Source organism: Gorilla gorilla, chromosome 2, assembly GCF_029281585.2.
Source record: "Gorilla gorilla gorilla isolate KB3781 chromosome 2, NHGRI_mGorGor1-v2.1_pri, whole genome shotgun sequence".
Classification (NCBI taxonomy): domain Eukaryota; kingdom Metazoa; phylum Chordata; class Mammalia; order Primates; family Hominidae; genus Gorilla; species Gorilla gorilla.
The window spans coordinates 169,835,447-169,852,350 of NC_086017.1; the positions used below are offsets into that span (position 1 = coordinate 169,835,447).

Here is a 16,904-nt window from a genome sequence, read left to right on the forward strand (position 1 = left end):
AGTTACTAACTTGAACTAAAAGATGAAGCTGGCTCCTATTTACAAAAATAACAACAGCATCTTCATGCTGCCGTATGAATTAGGTCCTCTGATTCCAGTTTGAAAGATTAAGATACTGAGGTTTAAGGAGGTACCTACTCCATGTCGCACAGCTAATAAGCCAGGGCTTGACCTCACTTCTGTCTAACACCGAAGCCCAGGCTCTCTGTACTAACCTCATCTCTCTATGCCAAGATCTAATCCAGAAGAAATGGGGGCACTGATCCACTGATCATCCACATGGGATTCATTCAACTACCTGAGTGATGTTTATTTGCATTCATCTTTTTTTTTTTTTTTTTTGAGATGGAGTCCTGCCTGGGTGGGAGTGCAATGACACGATCTTGGCTTACTGCAACCTCTGCCTCCTGGGTTCATGCGATTCTTCTGCCTCAGCCTCTGAGTAGCTGGGATTACAGGTGCCCACGACCATGCCTGGCTAATTGTGTGTATTTTTAGTAAACATGGGGTTTCACTATGTTGGCCAGACTGGTCTCGACCTCCTGACCTCGTGATCTGCCTGCCTTGGCTTCCCAAAGTGCTGGGATTACAGGCATGAGCCACCACCCCCAGCATTCATGTTTAAATGTAGATGTTTTGGATATTCTGGGATCTTCCTCACTTATTTTATAATCCAGAAACATCTGGAGCTTCAACTAGACATCAGATGTATGACTCATTTCTGGCATAGTGGTTCTTCCCCCTTTAAAGGAATTCCCCAGATTCCTTAACCAGATAAGAAAAGCCAGGGAACTTATTCCCTGAAAAATGCACATATCAGCACTGGGCCTAGAATTTGAGGAAGTTCATGCATGGGCCACTAGTCTTGGCCCTGCCCAAATCCAACTCTCGTTGGCTGGTTGCATAGTTGAGGTGATAATCTTGTTTTTACTTTTGTGGTTGTTTAAACTAGGTGAAGTCCCAGTGAAAACAACTACCAAAAATGAAAAAAGTCCATGAGGAAACAAATTGTAATCAAAATTCTCTCTGCGCTTGAGCCCAGGAAGTCAAGGTTGCAGTGAGCCATGATCGTTGCACTTCCTCCAGCCAGGAGGGCAAGACCCTGCCTCAAAAAGAATAAATAAATAAAAATTAAAAATAAAAAAATTGGATCTGCTTAATAAGCCTATTTCTAAAACTACCTCAAAAAACTGAGAAACATTTTCCAGTAGGCAACTTTTCCTCCTGTGAGTGCTGGTTTTGAGTGAGAGGGAATTTCAGTACTGCTTTAAGATGTTAATTATTGGTGCAACATAGAAAAACGGTGAAGGAAGCATTCAGGAAGAGGCTTATGAAAGGGCAGAAGGCATCTAGTACATGGCCTCCTCTGTTGTCAAAGCCATTTCCAGAGAAGAGAAAAAGAACAAGGTACTGCCCCCTTTCATTTTCCTTTTCATTTCCCCCTCAAAACATCTCCATGGAATCAAAGCCGTTGCCTGAGGATAAAAGAACTGCCCTTCACCCCCTGAAATGGAAGGTTTCAATTAGCTCGCTCTGTTCTTAATGCATCTACAGGATCAAATCCAGGGAAGCATATTGTTGGTGAAAATAATCTAGTAATTGTATTCCCTCTAGCTTAACACTTTCAGTTTGCAACACTAACAATCAAAGGCATCTTTCATAGGCTTTAAGGAAATTTTAATTCATAGGTTAATAAACAAAGAGCATACTGCTGTCATGTTGGAACTTGTTGGAACTTGAGTACTGGTGAGCATTCTTCCAGAAGCATGGGGTTGGGGGAGTCATGCCTTCAACTCCCGAAACTCTGTCACCCTGGAACACTTTAATCCTGGATGCTGCCTGCTCCAGGCTGCTTCTCAGCACAAGACAAAGAGCATTTGGGCTGGTCTCCTCTCCGCCCATGCTCTGATTGCCGCCTTTCAGCTTGGCCTAGCACAAGGAAGTTCATCTGGCTCTAATTTCTATAGGAGTTTTCTCTTTACTCTCTTCTTGAAAACAGGGAACAGGAAACTTGGCAAAACATGGTCTGCTTGGTCAAAGCTGTAGTGAGGCTGATAACGGCTGGATCACGTGCTCGTGTTTTACAGAGTGTCTCTGTGTACGTTAGCTCATGGGGTTGGTCTCACGCTGTGCTGGCCTGCTAACCAGAAATGTCACCCTCTGACAGGAAGAGGATAAGTTGGCATTTGAGAGTGAGTCACTCTGAGGACTCTGAGGAGCTAGGAGGGATACCAGAGGGAGCTGTGAAATTCTCTCCCGGGGTCCCAAGGAAGAGGGAGGTGATCGCTTATATGGATTGTTTTAAATGCAACCCTGTGTAAGACCATGAAGTTGAAGTAGTTAAATATTGAGCTCTTGCCTAGTTCTGTTCTTTAGTTCTTGATAACAAATAGGAAACAGATCAGGAAAAAACAAAAGCAAACCTCCAGATCACTATATATTAAGATTGTCACTTTTTTACAAAGCCAGATTTATAGCAGTTGCTAATAGGATACTTTGCCAATTGTGGCAGCTTACCTCTGGGTTGTAGCGCTCTGTGCTGAAGACCACGTGAACTTTACATCCCTCTTTTGGATTAATCTGGAACACAGAAACTGAATCTTAGTATAGTAGAAGCTCCCTTAAACATCCTCATATCCAGGAATCACACTCTTAGGATAACATGACATGCAAATGGTGGCTGTAGCATTTATACCTGAATAAAATTGGTGATGGCTTAGAAGAAAGATCTCAAATTTTGTTCTGATTGTGCCATTCTGCTTGCTAGTTTGACACCTACTCACAAAGAGGGAGACTGAGAGGGAAATGGTTGCGTTCTGACTGGAGTGACTTTGTGAGAGCAGCTAAAGGAGAAAAGAACAGGAGTGTGCAGGGAGCTGGAGGGAATTCCTTCATCCCCAACTCCTCAGTGCCTGCTCCACGCCCTGTCCTGGGGCCACATCAGCGAGCAGGACCGACGAGGACTTGCTCTCCTGCCACCCATAGCCCAGTGGGGGATGCTGGCAACAAACGCACAACAAGTAATAATTATGCTTTCAGGGGCTGATGAATGAAGAAAGACAGTGGTGGTGTAGGAAGGTGCTTGCTTGGCACGAGGCGATCTCAAAGATGAGACCAGAAGGACAGGAAGGAAGCAGCCATCCCAGATCTAGGTGGGGGACACCCGGTACAGGCAGAGGGGACCCACAAGCACAGGTGTGAGGTGGAACTTCAGTCTGCAACAGGATGAATCACCAACACTGAAGAAGTCTTCCAATGCTATGCTCTTTGTTTCGTTTGCAGTTTTTACAGGCAAGCATACTTGTAAACTTCAGAAATGTTAATGTTTAGCCTTTTAAAACTGTTGAATTGATTCCAGTGCATATTTTGGAATATACATATTTATGTCATTGCAATTTAAACTGTTTAGAAGAAGTTCTTATTGTTTGCCATCTTTTTTTTAAGAGAGCAAAATGATAAATCAGTAAAAGAAATATTTCCTAGTGAGGAAAGGGAACTTGCTGTTGTATAGAGCTGAAGTTATTTCACATAGCATTGATGAAGGTTGGACTCTGGAAACACCAGTTTCCTTTGCATCTTAGCGTAGCAATGCAATAAACAAACAGCATTATTTTATTTTAAATAGACCAGATAGCATCCATTCCTATTATAGATTCTTAAAAAATGCTGGGAAACTGGAGAAGGGAAGGAAAGGATTCCTTGGCGGTTATTTATGTAGGGAATATTTAAGCTTGTACATGTACAGATGTTGCTGGGGAAGGAGAGAGAATTCCCAAGAGCACTGCACACAGAGCAGTTTGCTGAGGGCTCATCGTCAGTCTTCAAATGAGTTCTATTGTAAGCTGAGGCACTAATTTTGGTTTACACAATGCACACACACAAGTCTGTCTATTCACTCATTCGCTGTTAATCACCTACTATGCCAGGCCTTGGGGGAGATATAAAGAAATATGACGTCCAGCCCGGCCTTTCCAGAAACCTACTTCTATCTTGGAAACAGTTTTGTAGTGTAGCTGATCAGTGTGGCAGAGCGCAGCCTGCGGGAGGCTTTCTAGAGTGGGTGAGGCCTAAACTAACTCTTTGAGGAGCCAGTGTTAGGCAAAGGTGTGGGAGTGGGATGTAGGGGTTGGAATTCCAGGGGGACAGTGAAGCTGGAGAAAAGGTGTCTGGGGAGGTGGGTGCAAGGGTATGGAAAGCCTCACTTTTTTGAAGATGACTTGGAACTTGATCCCAAAGTCTGGAAGAGTAACATTAAACATATCCACAATACACAGGGCGTTGTGAACAGTAGGATAAGGCATAAACAGGGTTTAGGACAGTGCCTGGGTCAGTGTAAAATTCAATGTCTGTTTACTATTTTTATTATTACTAAAATCTATAGGCATGGGAAAGCAGAAGAACTGGGCTAAACACAAGAGACTGACCCAAGTTCAAGGATAGGGGATGTTATATAACATGGTCTCCCATCAGGGTTAGTCCTGAAACACCCAATGAGTAGTGAAAGGATATAAATGAGACATGCCTGACAGTGGCTGGACAAGGCTCCCATGACCTCTTATCTCAAAGATTCCTGAAGTTCAGCATCCTTAGTACCTGCGAATGTGGGAGGAACACAGGGCTGTGGCTTGCTGCCTCTCACACTTCCAGCCACATGGGCACCTGCAAACAACTAACACTCAGAAGGCGACACTTCAGCTTGCCAGTGGGTTCTAAGCCTTGAATGGGTCGCTGCACCAGCCCCGCCCCTGCTATGTGCACCGCAGCACCTGGGAGTCTGCCTGTCCTGTTGAGTAGGGGCTTCCTGGGTACAGCCTCCTGTAGAGGAGTCAGCGACACCCTCAGGTTTCTAGCTGTGAGGTGGGCAGGGGTGGGTGCGGAGGCCATTCATGAGATGAGGAAAAAGCTGAGTTGGGAGGGTTCATTCTCTGGCACATGGGGAAATTTGAGATGTCTCGGAAAATGCTGAGGGTTATAGAAGTAGGATCAGCAGGGGTAGTGGTGAAAGCCATAGAATTTAATGCAGTCCCCCAGGGAAGATGTGTAGAATAAGAATCCTGAGGAACATCAGCCTTCACGCCAGTGATACATTGGGGCATGGTTATATGCTATGCAGAAAGATTCACTAAAGTCCTCCTTATTCTTGATATAATTGTGCATATTTTAAATACAGGACTTATGATTTGACGCAACAGTGCTCTGGAAACACATGGAGGCAAAGTGAGAAGGGCTTTGAGCTGGTGTGGAGTCTGTTCTTTTAAAGAGTTATTTTCTTTGCTGATTTGATTTATTTTGTTTTAAGGAAGCACTCTTTTTTTTTTTTTTTGGAGGCAGAGTCTTGCTCTGTCACCCAGGCTGGAGTGCAGTGACACGATCTCGGCTCACTGCAACCTCCGCCTCCTGGGTTCAAGCAATTCTCCTGCCTCAGCCTGCTGCATAGCTGAGACTACAGGTGCACGCTGCCACACCTGGCTAATTTTTTGTATTTTAGTAGAGACAGGTTTTCACCGTGTTGCCCAGGCTGGTTTCGAACTCCTCAGCTCAGGCAGTCCGCCTACCTTGGCCTCCCAAAGTGCTAGGATTATAGGCGTGACTCACTGCGCCTGGTTAACAAGCACTCTTAAAAGGGTCCACATTTCATCCAAAATAAAATGTGTATATTTTTGGTTGTACTTTATCATGTATCAAGACACAGTGCTTTTATCTCTCACAAAGGCCTCTCCCTTCTCCCTTCCTCTGAGTCATAAGAGCCCCGTGCTGTTTTGCTCTGGTGAGATGAGCCGCACAGCCACAGGCCTGTGTGTGGAGTGGGCGGGAGCCAGGCCACCTTCCTCTGGATGCAGTGTCTCGCACTTGCTCTCCAGTGGTTTTAGGACTGTGTTGAACTTTGGCTGTCCTTGATTTAAAATATTCTGTGATGAAGGGGTCCTTGATGTTCAACAACATCACTCCATGATTTCAGCTCCTACCTTATTCCAAGTACTGTGCTGGGTGCAGGAAAGACAGAGCAAAACAGCAGCAGCCACTCTGGGCAGCCTAGCGGGAGAGGGCCTTAAATAGAGCATTGTAGGATTGATTATTTGATTGTGGCTGACTTAAGAGCTATGAGAGGATGGCTAGAGAATTGGTCTAGTCTAGGGATCAGAGAAGCGACATTTGAGCTGAACTCTGAAGATGAAGAAGGAATTGGTCTTGGTGTGGGGAGGAGAGCTGGCAAGGGCCTGAGGAGCAGCCATGGGGCCCCAGGGCAGAAAGACTGGAGCTGGAGCTGGGACCCGGTAAGAGACTGACTGGGTGGCAAGGGCCACACCTGCAGGCTACAAAGAGGATTTTGTCCTGAGAGAAATGGAAAGCCAGGGACCAGAAGGAGGGATTTTGAAAAGATCCCTCTAGCTGGAGTATGGAGAATGATGCTGGAGTGAGGAGTTGTGCAGAGTGAATGTAGAGAGAGCAGGAGGCTGGCTGAGGGGGCAGGGGAGAGGGAGCAGGGCTTGGAGCCAAGGTGAGGACAGTGGAAATGGAGAGAAGCATATGGTGGACCAAGTATGCCAGGTTGCCCCCCAGCCAAGCTGCGGCAGGCCACCCTCCCACCAGCCATGTAAGAGCAGTCATAAACCACCAAACCCCAAGTCCTATCAGAAAGTAAAAAATAAGCAGGTAATTCAAGATCAGAAATCATCACTAGAATACATTTTATATTAAGACAACTTTTTTTTTTTTTTTTTTTTTTTGAGACAGAGTCTTGCTCTGTCGCCCAGGCTGGAGCACAGTTGCATGATCTCAGCTCACTGCAACCTCCGCCTCCTGGGTTCAAGAGATTCTCCTGCCTCAGTCTCCCGAGTAGCTGGGACTACAGGCACATGCCACCAGGCCCAGCTAATTTTTTGTATTTTTAGTAGAGACGGAGTTTCACCATGTTAGCTAGGATGGTCTTGATCTCCTGACCTCATGATCCGCCCGCCTTGGCCTCCCAAAGTGCTGGGATTACAGGCGTGAGCCACTGCGCCTGGCCTTAAAACAACATTTTTAACATTGTGTCATTTAAAAGATGCTTGTGTGTACAGAATAATGCAAGTAGCCCAATAATTGGGCCAATTGCCTGGTACTGTTCTAAGCACTCTACATGTATTAAGTATGCTAACAAAGCTCTGAAGGCCTACTCAAACTCATTAGTAATTACAGAAATACAAAAATGCAAATTAAATAAGCAATGAGTTAATACAGTACCACTAGTAGACTGGCAATCAGAAAGTGGACAGGGCCCATTGCTGGGTGGGGTTTGGGGCTTTACGACTGCAGTCTGGCATATGCAATCTGGCGTACGTGATCAAATCAAGCTTATGTGTGAATGCCCTATGACCTAGAAATACCACTCTGGGCATGTATCCCAGAGAAATTGTGATGGAGGTCTGTGAAGAAACTGACTCATATAAGGATGTTCCCTGAGGCACCCTGTGGGGAGGTGGGGCTTTGGAGGCACTCACCTTATAAAGACCTCTGGTCTTGCCCAGGGATGCTCCCTCTGGGACTTACACAGCAGGTTGCTACAGCCACATGGTATAAAGCTAATCCATTAAATTCAAAGCCATGAAAAAAGTAAGTAGACTTTTTTGAAACAGCCAAATCTGACACGAGGAAAGTTGACCAACAATTCTAGCTTTCCTGAGGAAAGAAGGATTCCTGTAATATAGATTACAGTGATTTCATTCCTTTCCCCAACACACTGCCAGAACTGCCCATCTGTGAAACAGATCAGGAAACTTGACATCCCTTTCTTTAAACACAGTCAAAGGCAGAACACATTGTTCCAATATTTTTCCAAAAAGGGCTGTTTAATAAGAAAAAGCAAGCAAATGACCATATGACTGTATAACCTGAAGGAATAAATTAGTAGCTCTTCACTGTAGATTTTTAAAAAATTATGTATAAAAGACTTGTGTACTACAGCCTGGAACTAAATTCTTCATAATCATGGGCCACTAATAACATGGTTTATGCTCTAATTTTTTTTTTTTTTTTTTTGAGACAGAGTCTCACTCTCTCACGCAGGCTGGAGTGCAATGGTGCAATCTCAGCTCACTGTACCCTCCACCTCCCGGGTTCAAGCGATTGTCCTGCCTCAGCCTCCCGAGTAGCTGGGATTACAGGCGTTTGCCACCACACCCGGCTAATTTTTGTATTTTTATCAGAGATGGGGTTTTACCATGTTGGCCGGGCTGGTCTCAAACTCCTGACCTCAGGTGATCCACCTGTCTTGGCCTCCCAAAGTGTTGGGATTACAGGCTTGAGCCACTGCACCCAGCCCTTACTTTTTGTGTGTTTATTTTACAGGTGATTTTTGGCCCCACTGGACAGTGAAAAGAGGCAGTCCCATCCACTTCCCCATATACCTTCCACCTCCCCTTCCTCATACGCCATACCATCATGTACTCTTTAGTGACTGATCAGCACTTTGATTTTGGTTTGATTTGCAATCAGTTTGGAGGGAAACAGGCCACTTTCAAAGACCTCTTCGAGAGTGTACAATGGAATGCTTTCAAAGACCTGAACTCATCACACTAGATTTTATTTATTTATGTTTTGGTAAATGATCCTCAAATCCTTAGCAAATCAATATTAAGCATTCATTCAGTGCTTACATATGAAGCATCATTGGAGGGAATCATGATAAAAGTGATTACGTGTTGTACTCTTACTGTGTGCCTCACCCGACCCAACATGGTACCCATGTACTAACCTATTATATCACTAAAGCCCTTTAGTACGTATGATTGTTATCACCATTTTAAGGATGAAGAAATGGAGGCACTTGACCAAACTTAAGGAATTGGCCAAAGTCACAAAACAGGAAGCAGGAAAACTGGCCTGCAGAGCCCCGTTCTTCCCAAATACCGCACAGGACTACACAGAAAAATAGAGCCCAGCAACCTCTCTAAGAAAAGGAAGAATAAAAGCTGGCTTCTGGTGTGTGTGTGTGTGTGTGTGTGTGTGTGTGTGTGTGTGAGAGAGAGAGAGAGAGAGAGAGAGAGCGCTGGGATGCTCTTGGACTGTGCTTGTAACCAAGGTCCCTGTGGACAAGAACCACTCCAAACCTTCCTCTGGAAGGTAGACTGCCAGGCATGATGTATGTATTAGTGTGCTAGGGCTCCTGTAACAAAGTACCACAAACTAGGTGGCTTACAACAACAGATATTTATTTTCATACAGTTCTGGAGGCCAGAAGGCCAATCTCAAGGTGTCAGCAGGGCCATGCTTCCTCTGAGACTCTGGGTAGAATCCCTCCTTGCCTCTTCCTAGTTTTAGGTGGTGGCTGTCAATCTTGGCATTCTTTAGTTTGCAACTGAATCACTCCAATCTGTGCCTCTATTATTGTTTGTTTGTTTGTTTGTGAGATGGGTCTTGCTCTTTTCACCCAGGCTGGAGTGCAGTGGTGCAATCATAGCTCACTGCAGCCTCAAACTCCTGGGCTCAAGGGATCCTCCGGGCCACCTTTATCTTTAAATGGTGGTCTTCCTCTGAGTCTGTTTGCATATCCACATGGCCTTAATATTATATAAGGACACCAGCCATTGGATTTAAGGCCCATTCTAATCCAGTATGACCTCATCTTAACTTGATTACATCTTCAAAGACTCTGTTTACACTTAAGGTCACATTCTTAGTCACTGAGGGTTAGAACTTTTTGGATATAACATTTCTTTTTAGAAGACACACCTCAACCCATAACAGATGGAAGTAAAGGTGATCTAAGACTTTAGAAGGAGCCCCTGGATGCAGACCCTTTCAGACAAGGTATAAATGAAAGTATAACCCAGTGCAGGTGGGGACATCTCCAGGAAGGACTAGGATTAGACAAGCCGAGAGAGGGAGAGGGTGCTCTGGAAAGGTAGCGTGTGCGCCAGGGCATGGAAGCGAGCAGACCAGCCTGGGGCAGTTAGCAGATTAAGTCAGGGTAGACTTGGGGTTGAGGTTACAATGGTGGGTGGGGGATCTGATTAGAGATGGTCTCTTACAGGGACTTCATTCTAGAGCAGTGAGTCTCAAATCTGAGTGTGCCATGCAATCCCCTACAGGGCTTGCTAAGACCCAGCATGCTGGATCCACACCGACTTTTGATTCAGGAGGTCTGGGGTGGGGCCTGAGAACTTGCATTTTAACAAGTTCCACATGGTGCTGATCCTGTTGGTCCAGGGACCACACTTGGAGGACTCTCTAGCTACTGAGTGGAACCACTGAAGGTCTAAGGGGTGCAGGTAGGAAGTGACATGTAGATCAGATGACAATCACTAGGATACAGCTGACCACTAAATAGGAGATTGACGCCGGGACTATTCTCTCCAAATGCCTGAGAGTATCATCAGGACCAAATGAAATGGAGGAGTGTTCTTTCAAAGTGTGGTGACTTCAGGACCCTGGAGTTTCTGGTGAATCAGGTTATGATACCTTAGAAAGTGCATGTGGCAGGTCTACCCTCTGCTTTCAGCAGGTGCAACTGATAAACTCCATGGTGACACAGTATGTGCTGTTCTTTGAGAAGGAACACTTGGGCTGGGCATGGTGGCTCATGCCTGTAATCCCAGCACTTTGGGAGGCCGAGGTGGGGCGGATCACCTGAGGTCGAGTGTTCGAGACCAGCCTGACCAACATGGAGAAACCCCATCTCTACTAAAAATACAAAATTAGCTGGGCGTGGTGGTGCACACCTGTAATTCCAGCTACTCGGGAGGCTGAGGCAGAAGAATCGCTTGAATCCAGGAGGTGGAGGTTGCGGGTGAGCCGAGATGGCATAATTGCACTCCAGCCTGGGCAACAAGAATGAAACAAACAAACAAAAAAAGAGTATCCAGAAGGAACACGAAGAAGGCAGTTTGGACTAAAATAATTTTTAAAGAAAATTCCCTCCCTGCTTCCTGTTAGATGGATAACTGCTTCGTTTTATAATGACATTTGTATATGCACCAAGAAGTTAAAACTGCTCATTCTAATAGCAACTCTACAATGTCATGTCCTGTTTTCAGTGAAAGCTGTTTATACTAAACCACAAAGCTTTGTTTTCATGTTAATGGATCAAAGATTTTTCTTCCAGTAGGTGTCTGCACTATCTTTACATTAGGCACTACCCACTTTTTTTGAAATATTGCATAAAATCACCAAAATTGCATAAAGTCAATTTGAAATATTAAAATATTTAAATATTTTCCAATATTTGAAAGATTGGGTCAAGTCATTGAAATATTGGGTGTGTTAGAAATGAACCCAAGGAACTTGATGAGGGATAGAGAATGGGTATTTATGTATTCTAAGAGCACATTTAAAACATCAAACATCCTGGCCGGGCGGTGTGGATCATGCCTGTAATCCCAGCACTTTGGGAGGCCGAAGTGGGCGGATCACGAGGTCAGGAGATTGAGATCATCCTGGCTAACATGGTGAAACCCCGTCTCTACTAAAAATACAAAAAATTAGCTGGGCATGGTGGCGGGCGCCTGTAGTCCCAGCTACTTGGGAGGCTGAGGCAGGAGAATGGCCTGAACCCGGGAGGTGGAGGTTGCAGTGAGCCAAGATCGCGCCACTGCACTCTAGCCTGGGCGACAGAGTGAGACTCCATCTCAAAAAAAAAAAAAAAAAAAAAAATCTAACATCCCCTTTAAACTCTCTCAAAACACCACAAAAACGTGGAGCAAATAAAAGAGCAGGGATGGTGTCCTGGAGAAACCTCACTGTGCACCACCCCATGGAGGAGTCTCCAAAGACATGATTCTGCCCAAAGCTTCTCTACAGAAAACACTTCCCATTTTTCCCCCTCTGCAGTGTCTGTCATTGGTTGCTAAGCGCTGGTCCTTCCTGTTGTGTTAGTGCTGGTTGTGACAACGTTAAATTTCCTGTTCTCAGGCTGGCAGTGGGTGGGTGGGGACGAGCTCACAGGTAATTCCAGTCTCCCTCCACGCATCTTGGGACTCACCGGTCTAACAGACTCAGCTCCTAAATGTCGCCTCCAGCATTCACATTTGATAAGAAAACATAAATGTCAGGCTATTCCAGTAAAAGCAAACTTCTTCATTTTATAAGGTTACTTTTACGAGTCAGGCTTGGTTGGAGACAAGTAAACAACTCATTTGTGCATAGAAATTGCTGTGCTATCCTTATGTTCCAGATGGAGACAGCATCAGTATATTATATTATACCCTGGAATCATTTTATTGCATTTTCCTTCTCTCGGGCAAGGCCAGATAAAGCAAATACATTTTATGGAACAGAAGTCAGTTACCTTCTGATCAGGCCCAGGCAGTGGGGCCCAAGGAGCCCTTTACATGCGAATGCTTTGCTTTCTCAGGCTAAGTAGCAGTGGAGAGGAAAGCCAGAATACTGTGTGTCCTCTCTCTCAGCCAACCCTGGGTCCCACGTTCTTGATTTGGGGTAGGAAGCGAGTGGAAATGGCCAGAGGCAGCTGCCCCCTCCAGGTCCCCTCTGGCCTCAGGTGGGGATAATCAGAAAAGGCTGGTTGAGAGCAGGACATGAGGCTTCAGGTCTCCTTTTCTCCTGCTGGGAGCAATGGGAATGGGCTGGGTCCTGGCCTGTCTCCCTGTTCCAGGTGCCTCAATGATTTCAGCACCCTTCCAGCTACCTTCATTTAATTTAACAAATATCTAATATTTGTCTCTAGCAGGCCATGTGCTAGTGCAATGAGGAAGATAGAGACATGATATAATACCTTGCGCCTGTAGAAGCTGACCATCTCGTTTGGGATAGGCAAGCACATGGGCAGCGTGGAAAGAAAATTGGCTGTTCAGGAGCTTTGACAAAGCAGCCTATGGTTGAGTACTGAGATAGGAGAGGGCAGGTGGGTTCACATGTGAGGTTAGCAAGGCTGCAGAGGTCAGCAAGACAGGAGGTGGGAGCAAGAGCTGCATTTTCTGGGTACCGGCATATGTCGGGCAGAATGGTAAATATTTGCAGGAGCTCACAGCCAGCCTGGACACTGGGTGTGGTAGGCTGAATAATGCCCCCCCACACCCCGTGCCCGAAGATGTCCACTGCCTAATCCCTGGCATCTGTGACTATGTTATTTTACATGGCAAAAAGGATTTTGCCAATGTGATTAAGGATCTTGAGGTGGGATTATCCTGGATTATTCCTGTGGGCACAATGTAATCACAAGGGTCCTATGAGAAGCAGACAGTAGTGTCATAATCAGAAGATGCTATGCTGCTTGCTTTGATGGAGGATGGAGTCATGAGCCAAGGAGCACAGGTGGTCTCTAGAAGCCAGAAATGGATTCTCCCCTAGAGCCTCCAGAAGGAACAAAGCCCTGCAGACACCTTAATTTTGGCCCAGGGAGACCCATTTCAGGCTTCTACCCTCCAGAACCATAAGTGAGTAAGTTTGTGTTGTTTTAACTCACTAAATCTGAGGTCATTTGTTGTAGCAGCAATAGGACACAATACCAATACAGAATTACTGTGATCCTTAATGTCACGTTCTGTGTGGGCATGTGCCCTTGGGATGACCACGGATCACATACATCCTATACACAGCCATGGTACAAGACTCCCTTTCTTTTTTTTTTTTTTTCCAGACAGGGTCTCACTATGTTAGCCCAGCCTGGAAGGCAGTGGTGCGATCAGGGCTCACTGCAGCCTCAGCTTTCCCGGGGTCAGGTGATCCTCCCACCTCAGCCTTCCAAGTAGCTGGGACTACAAGTACGTGCCACCACATGTGGCTAACTTATTTTTTGTAGAGATGGGGTCTCATCACGTTGCCCAGGCTGGTCTTGAATTCCTGGGCTCAAGCAGTCCTCCAACCTCGGCCTCCCAAAGTGCTGGGATTACAGGTGTGAGCCAACATGCCCAGCGAAGATTTCCTTTTGTAATTTGATTTTTCTGGCTAGGGACATCCTGAACAACCATAGCAAGTCAGCCAGAGTGGACCTGTTATGGCTACTGTCCCCAGCCACTGTGGGACTATCTCTGTGAAACATTCTTCAACTGAGGCACCATCCAAAAAGGCAAATAAATGCCGAGGTCACATAAGTGTCATACATCTCTGGGGTGATATACTGCTTAACAGCAAGGGAGATGATCAAGTTTCAGGTTGGATTTGGGCGAGTGTGTGTGTGTGTATAACCTTCCATGCCTCACAATGTCAGTCGTTGTGGGCTGATTATTTACATGCAGTCTCCAGCAGAACAACCTAGGTCCTTAAAAGGATGAGTCTGCAGCCAAGCCAGACTTCTGGCAGTTAACAGTCATGACCCACCACCGCCGGTCTTGATGTGGGACATTACTAATGCTCTGTGATTACATGCATCCTTGGCTATGACTCCACATGTGGAAAGCCAAGTGGAAAATGTCATGGGCTGGTAAAAAAAAAAATTGTGGTTTAAAAACAATTTATTATAAAATGGTAAAAAAAACATTCCTACTGGCTAGCTCATCTGGGTGTAGTTAGCTTAGGAGATTGAGGCAAAGTGCCAAGGAGGTCAAAGTCAAAGCTTTAACCCTGGGACCTAGTGGCCTTTCCCACCCCATGCTAGACCCAGACTCTGCGATCAGAGTCTGCGGACCGGGTGGGTGCTGGGGTGGAGACCGTAGGCACATCTGTGCTATTTCAGCACAAACATTGCCTGGAAGGAGAGATTCCTGCCTGTCTCTTCTGTGCTTTCAGAATTGTTATGTTTCATCCTTAGGGCAGTATGAGGGCACTGAAGAGATCCTAGTTTATCTTGCAAATATCCCCCTCCCTGCCGTTCTTTCCTAATGCCTATAAAAGCCCTTAGGAGCTTTCCTTACATGAAAATTAAGACTAGTTCACTTGAGTATTTTATTACTTATCTTCTCCCTCTATGTTCATTGCAGCCTTTTTAATTTTCCAGTTTTTGTTTCTATGAACAATTTAATGTTTTGCTTTCCTAGTATCCTGAATGATCCCCTCAAAATTGTTGACATTAATGGAGAGAAGACCTCAAGAGCAGTAATTAGATAAATTATGTTGTATTAATGTGCTTTATAGATTGAGAAATCACAAAGGAATAAAGGTTTTCATAGTAGAGTAAGTGCTCTCCTAATTGCCTTGAGGCCTAGTGGACAGGGCTCCATGCTTGCTGTCAGACCCACGGTGGCCTGAACCCCCGAGCACGGGCTCCTGCCTAGTGGCCTATATGGGCCTGGCCTGATGCTTACCCAAAGCCAGCTGCTTTGCTCCCAAACTTGCATATATCAGATGTACTTAGTACCTCATTACATAAGTAAATATTATGTAAACTGGTGAAGAGCGGGTACAAACAAAGATGTCATGTCCATGAAGTCAAGTTAAATGCTTTAAAAATTTAGCTGTTGAATTGGTGTCAATAAGCTGAGATTAGGCAAGGAAAAGTAAAAGCAGAGGGTTGTTCAGCGTATTCTTTGAGAGCTCATTCCACCATAAGTAAACAAAAATGGAAACCACAAACGATTCCCCATGGGTGTGTTTTCTTGCTAGAAAGACTGTGATATGGTTTGGATGTTTGTCCTCTTCAAATCTCATGTTGAAATGTGCTTTCCAATTTGGAGATGAGGGGGCCCTGGTGGGAGGTGACTGGATTATGGAGGTGGGTCCTTCATGAATGGTTTGGCACCATCCCCTTGGTGATACGTGAATTCTTGCTCTGAGATCTGGTTGTTTGAGGGTGTGGCAGCTCCCCACTTGCTCTCTTGCTCCCATTCTTGCCATGTGACATGCTGGCTCCCTGTCGCTGTCCGCCATGATTGTAAGCTCCTTGAGGCCTCACCAGAAGCGGATGCCAGCACCACACTTCCTGGGGAGCCTGCAAAACCATGAGCCAATCAAAGCTCTTTTCTTTATAAATTACCCAGTCTCAGATATTCCTTTATAACAATGCAAGAAATGACCAGTGCAGACTGGAAGGAGCTCCAGTTAAATGGCCTTGGCCCTATATCAAAAGATATATGATAAATATACACTTACAGATTTTATTTTAAATTGAAGCAATTAAGGTATGGGCATAGCTCCCCTCTCCCCATATGCTTTGATCAAGTATTTAAAGTATGTTTCCAACCACTGGTCTTGGCCTGGTCAGAGGGTGTTTTGTTTAAGTGGCCAATTCCTAAACAATAGTGGATTCCAGAATGGGTTGACTTTCTTATAGAGTGTGTGCGCTTGAAGATTTCAGCTAGTCTCTCAAAATGTTAGTAAAAGGCCGGCCTCTCACCAAATGCTCCATGCAGAGCCAGTGGTCCCAGAACTTGCTGAGTGGCAAGAGGAGACTTGTCTCCAAGTAAGGGACAGCCTCGAATAGTCAGGAGCAGGGCAAACATTGTGGGGATGATCCAGGAAACCCTGGGAAGCATAAGATCGCTCAGCACCATCCAAAATCTCCCATCACTCCAACTGTGGGTCCTGAGCCTATGCCATGTAATACTAGAAAAGTAAAAGCCTCATTGGTTATGGAAAGGTAGTGTAAGGCCAGGTAAGAAAGGCATCAGGTGGGGGCAGTGAGGGAACACAAATCGTGGTCTGTGATTTCGCCTACAATTAGCAACAAAACAAAACAACACTTCCTCCACTCCACTCCACCCACCTCCAGCTAGCACTTAGTCCTTCCTTGAATTTACTACCACAGCTATTGCTGCATTTCACCACCAGAGGGCAACAGTGTTTTTAAAATGAAAGATAAGATAATGCGCCAACAGCTCACAGAATCAAAGAATTTCAGCGCGAGAAGAGGTCTTAAACATCATTTAGTCTAAAGGCTTTCAAAACTTTTTAAAGCTGCAGCCCACAGCAAGAACTGCATTTCTCATTATGACCTAGGTCATACATATATATCTGAAACACATTTGGAAACACTACTTACCCTTGCTTTCGCAATACACTCTAATCGTTTGTAGTCTATACTATTTCGTTAAAAA

At 45.3% G+C, this 16,904-nt stretch overlaps 1 protein-coding gene across 1 annotated transcript in view; it reads right to left on the reverse strand.

The window, feature by feature from the left end:
• RARRES1 (retinoic acid receptor responder 1) overlaps positions 1-16,904 on the reverse strand; it is a 35,766-nt gene that overhangs the window by 14,291 nt on the left and 4,571 nt on the right. The window contains exon 2 of the mRNA XM_031009274.3: positions 2,518-2,580. Coding sequence (XP_030865134.3) covers positions 2,518-2,580 — 63 coding nt within the window. The remainder of the gene's footprint in view (positions 1-2,517; positions 2,581-16,904) is intronic.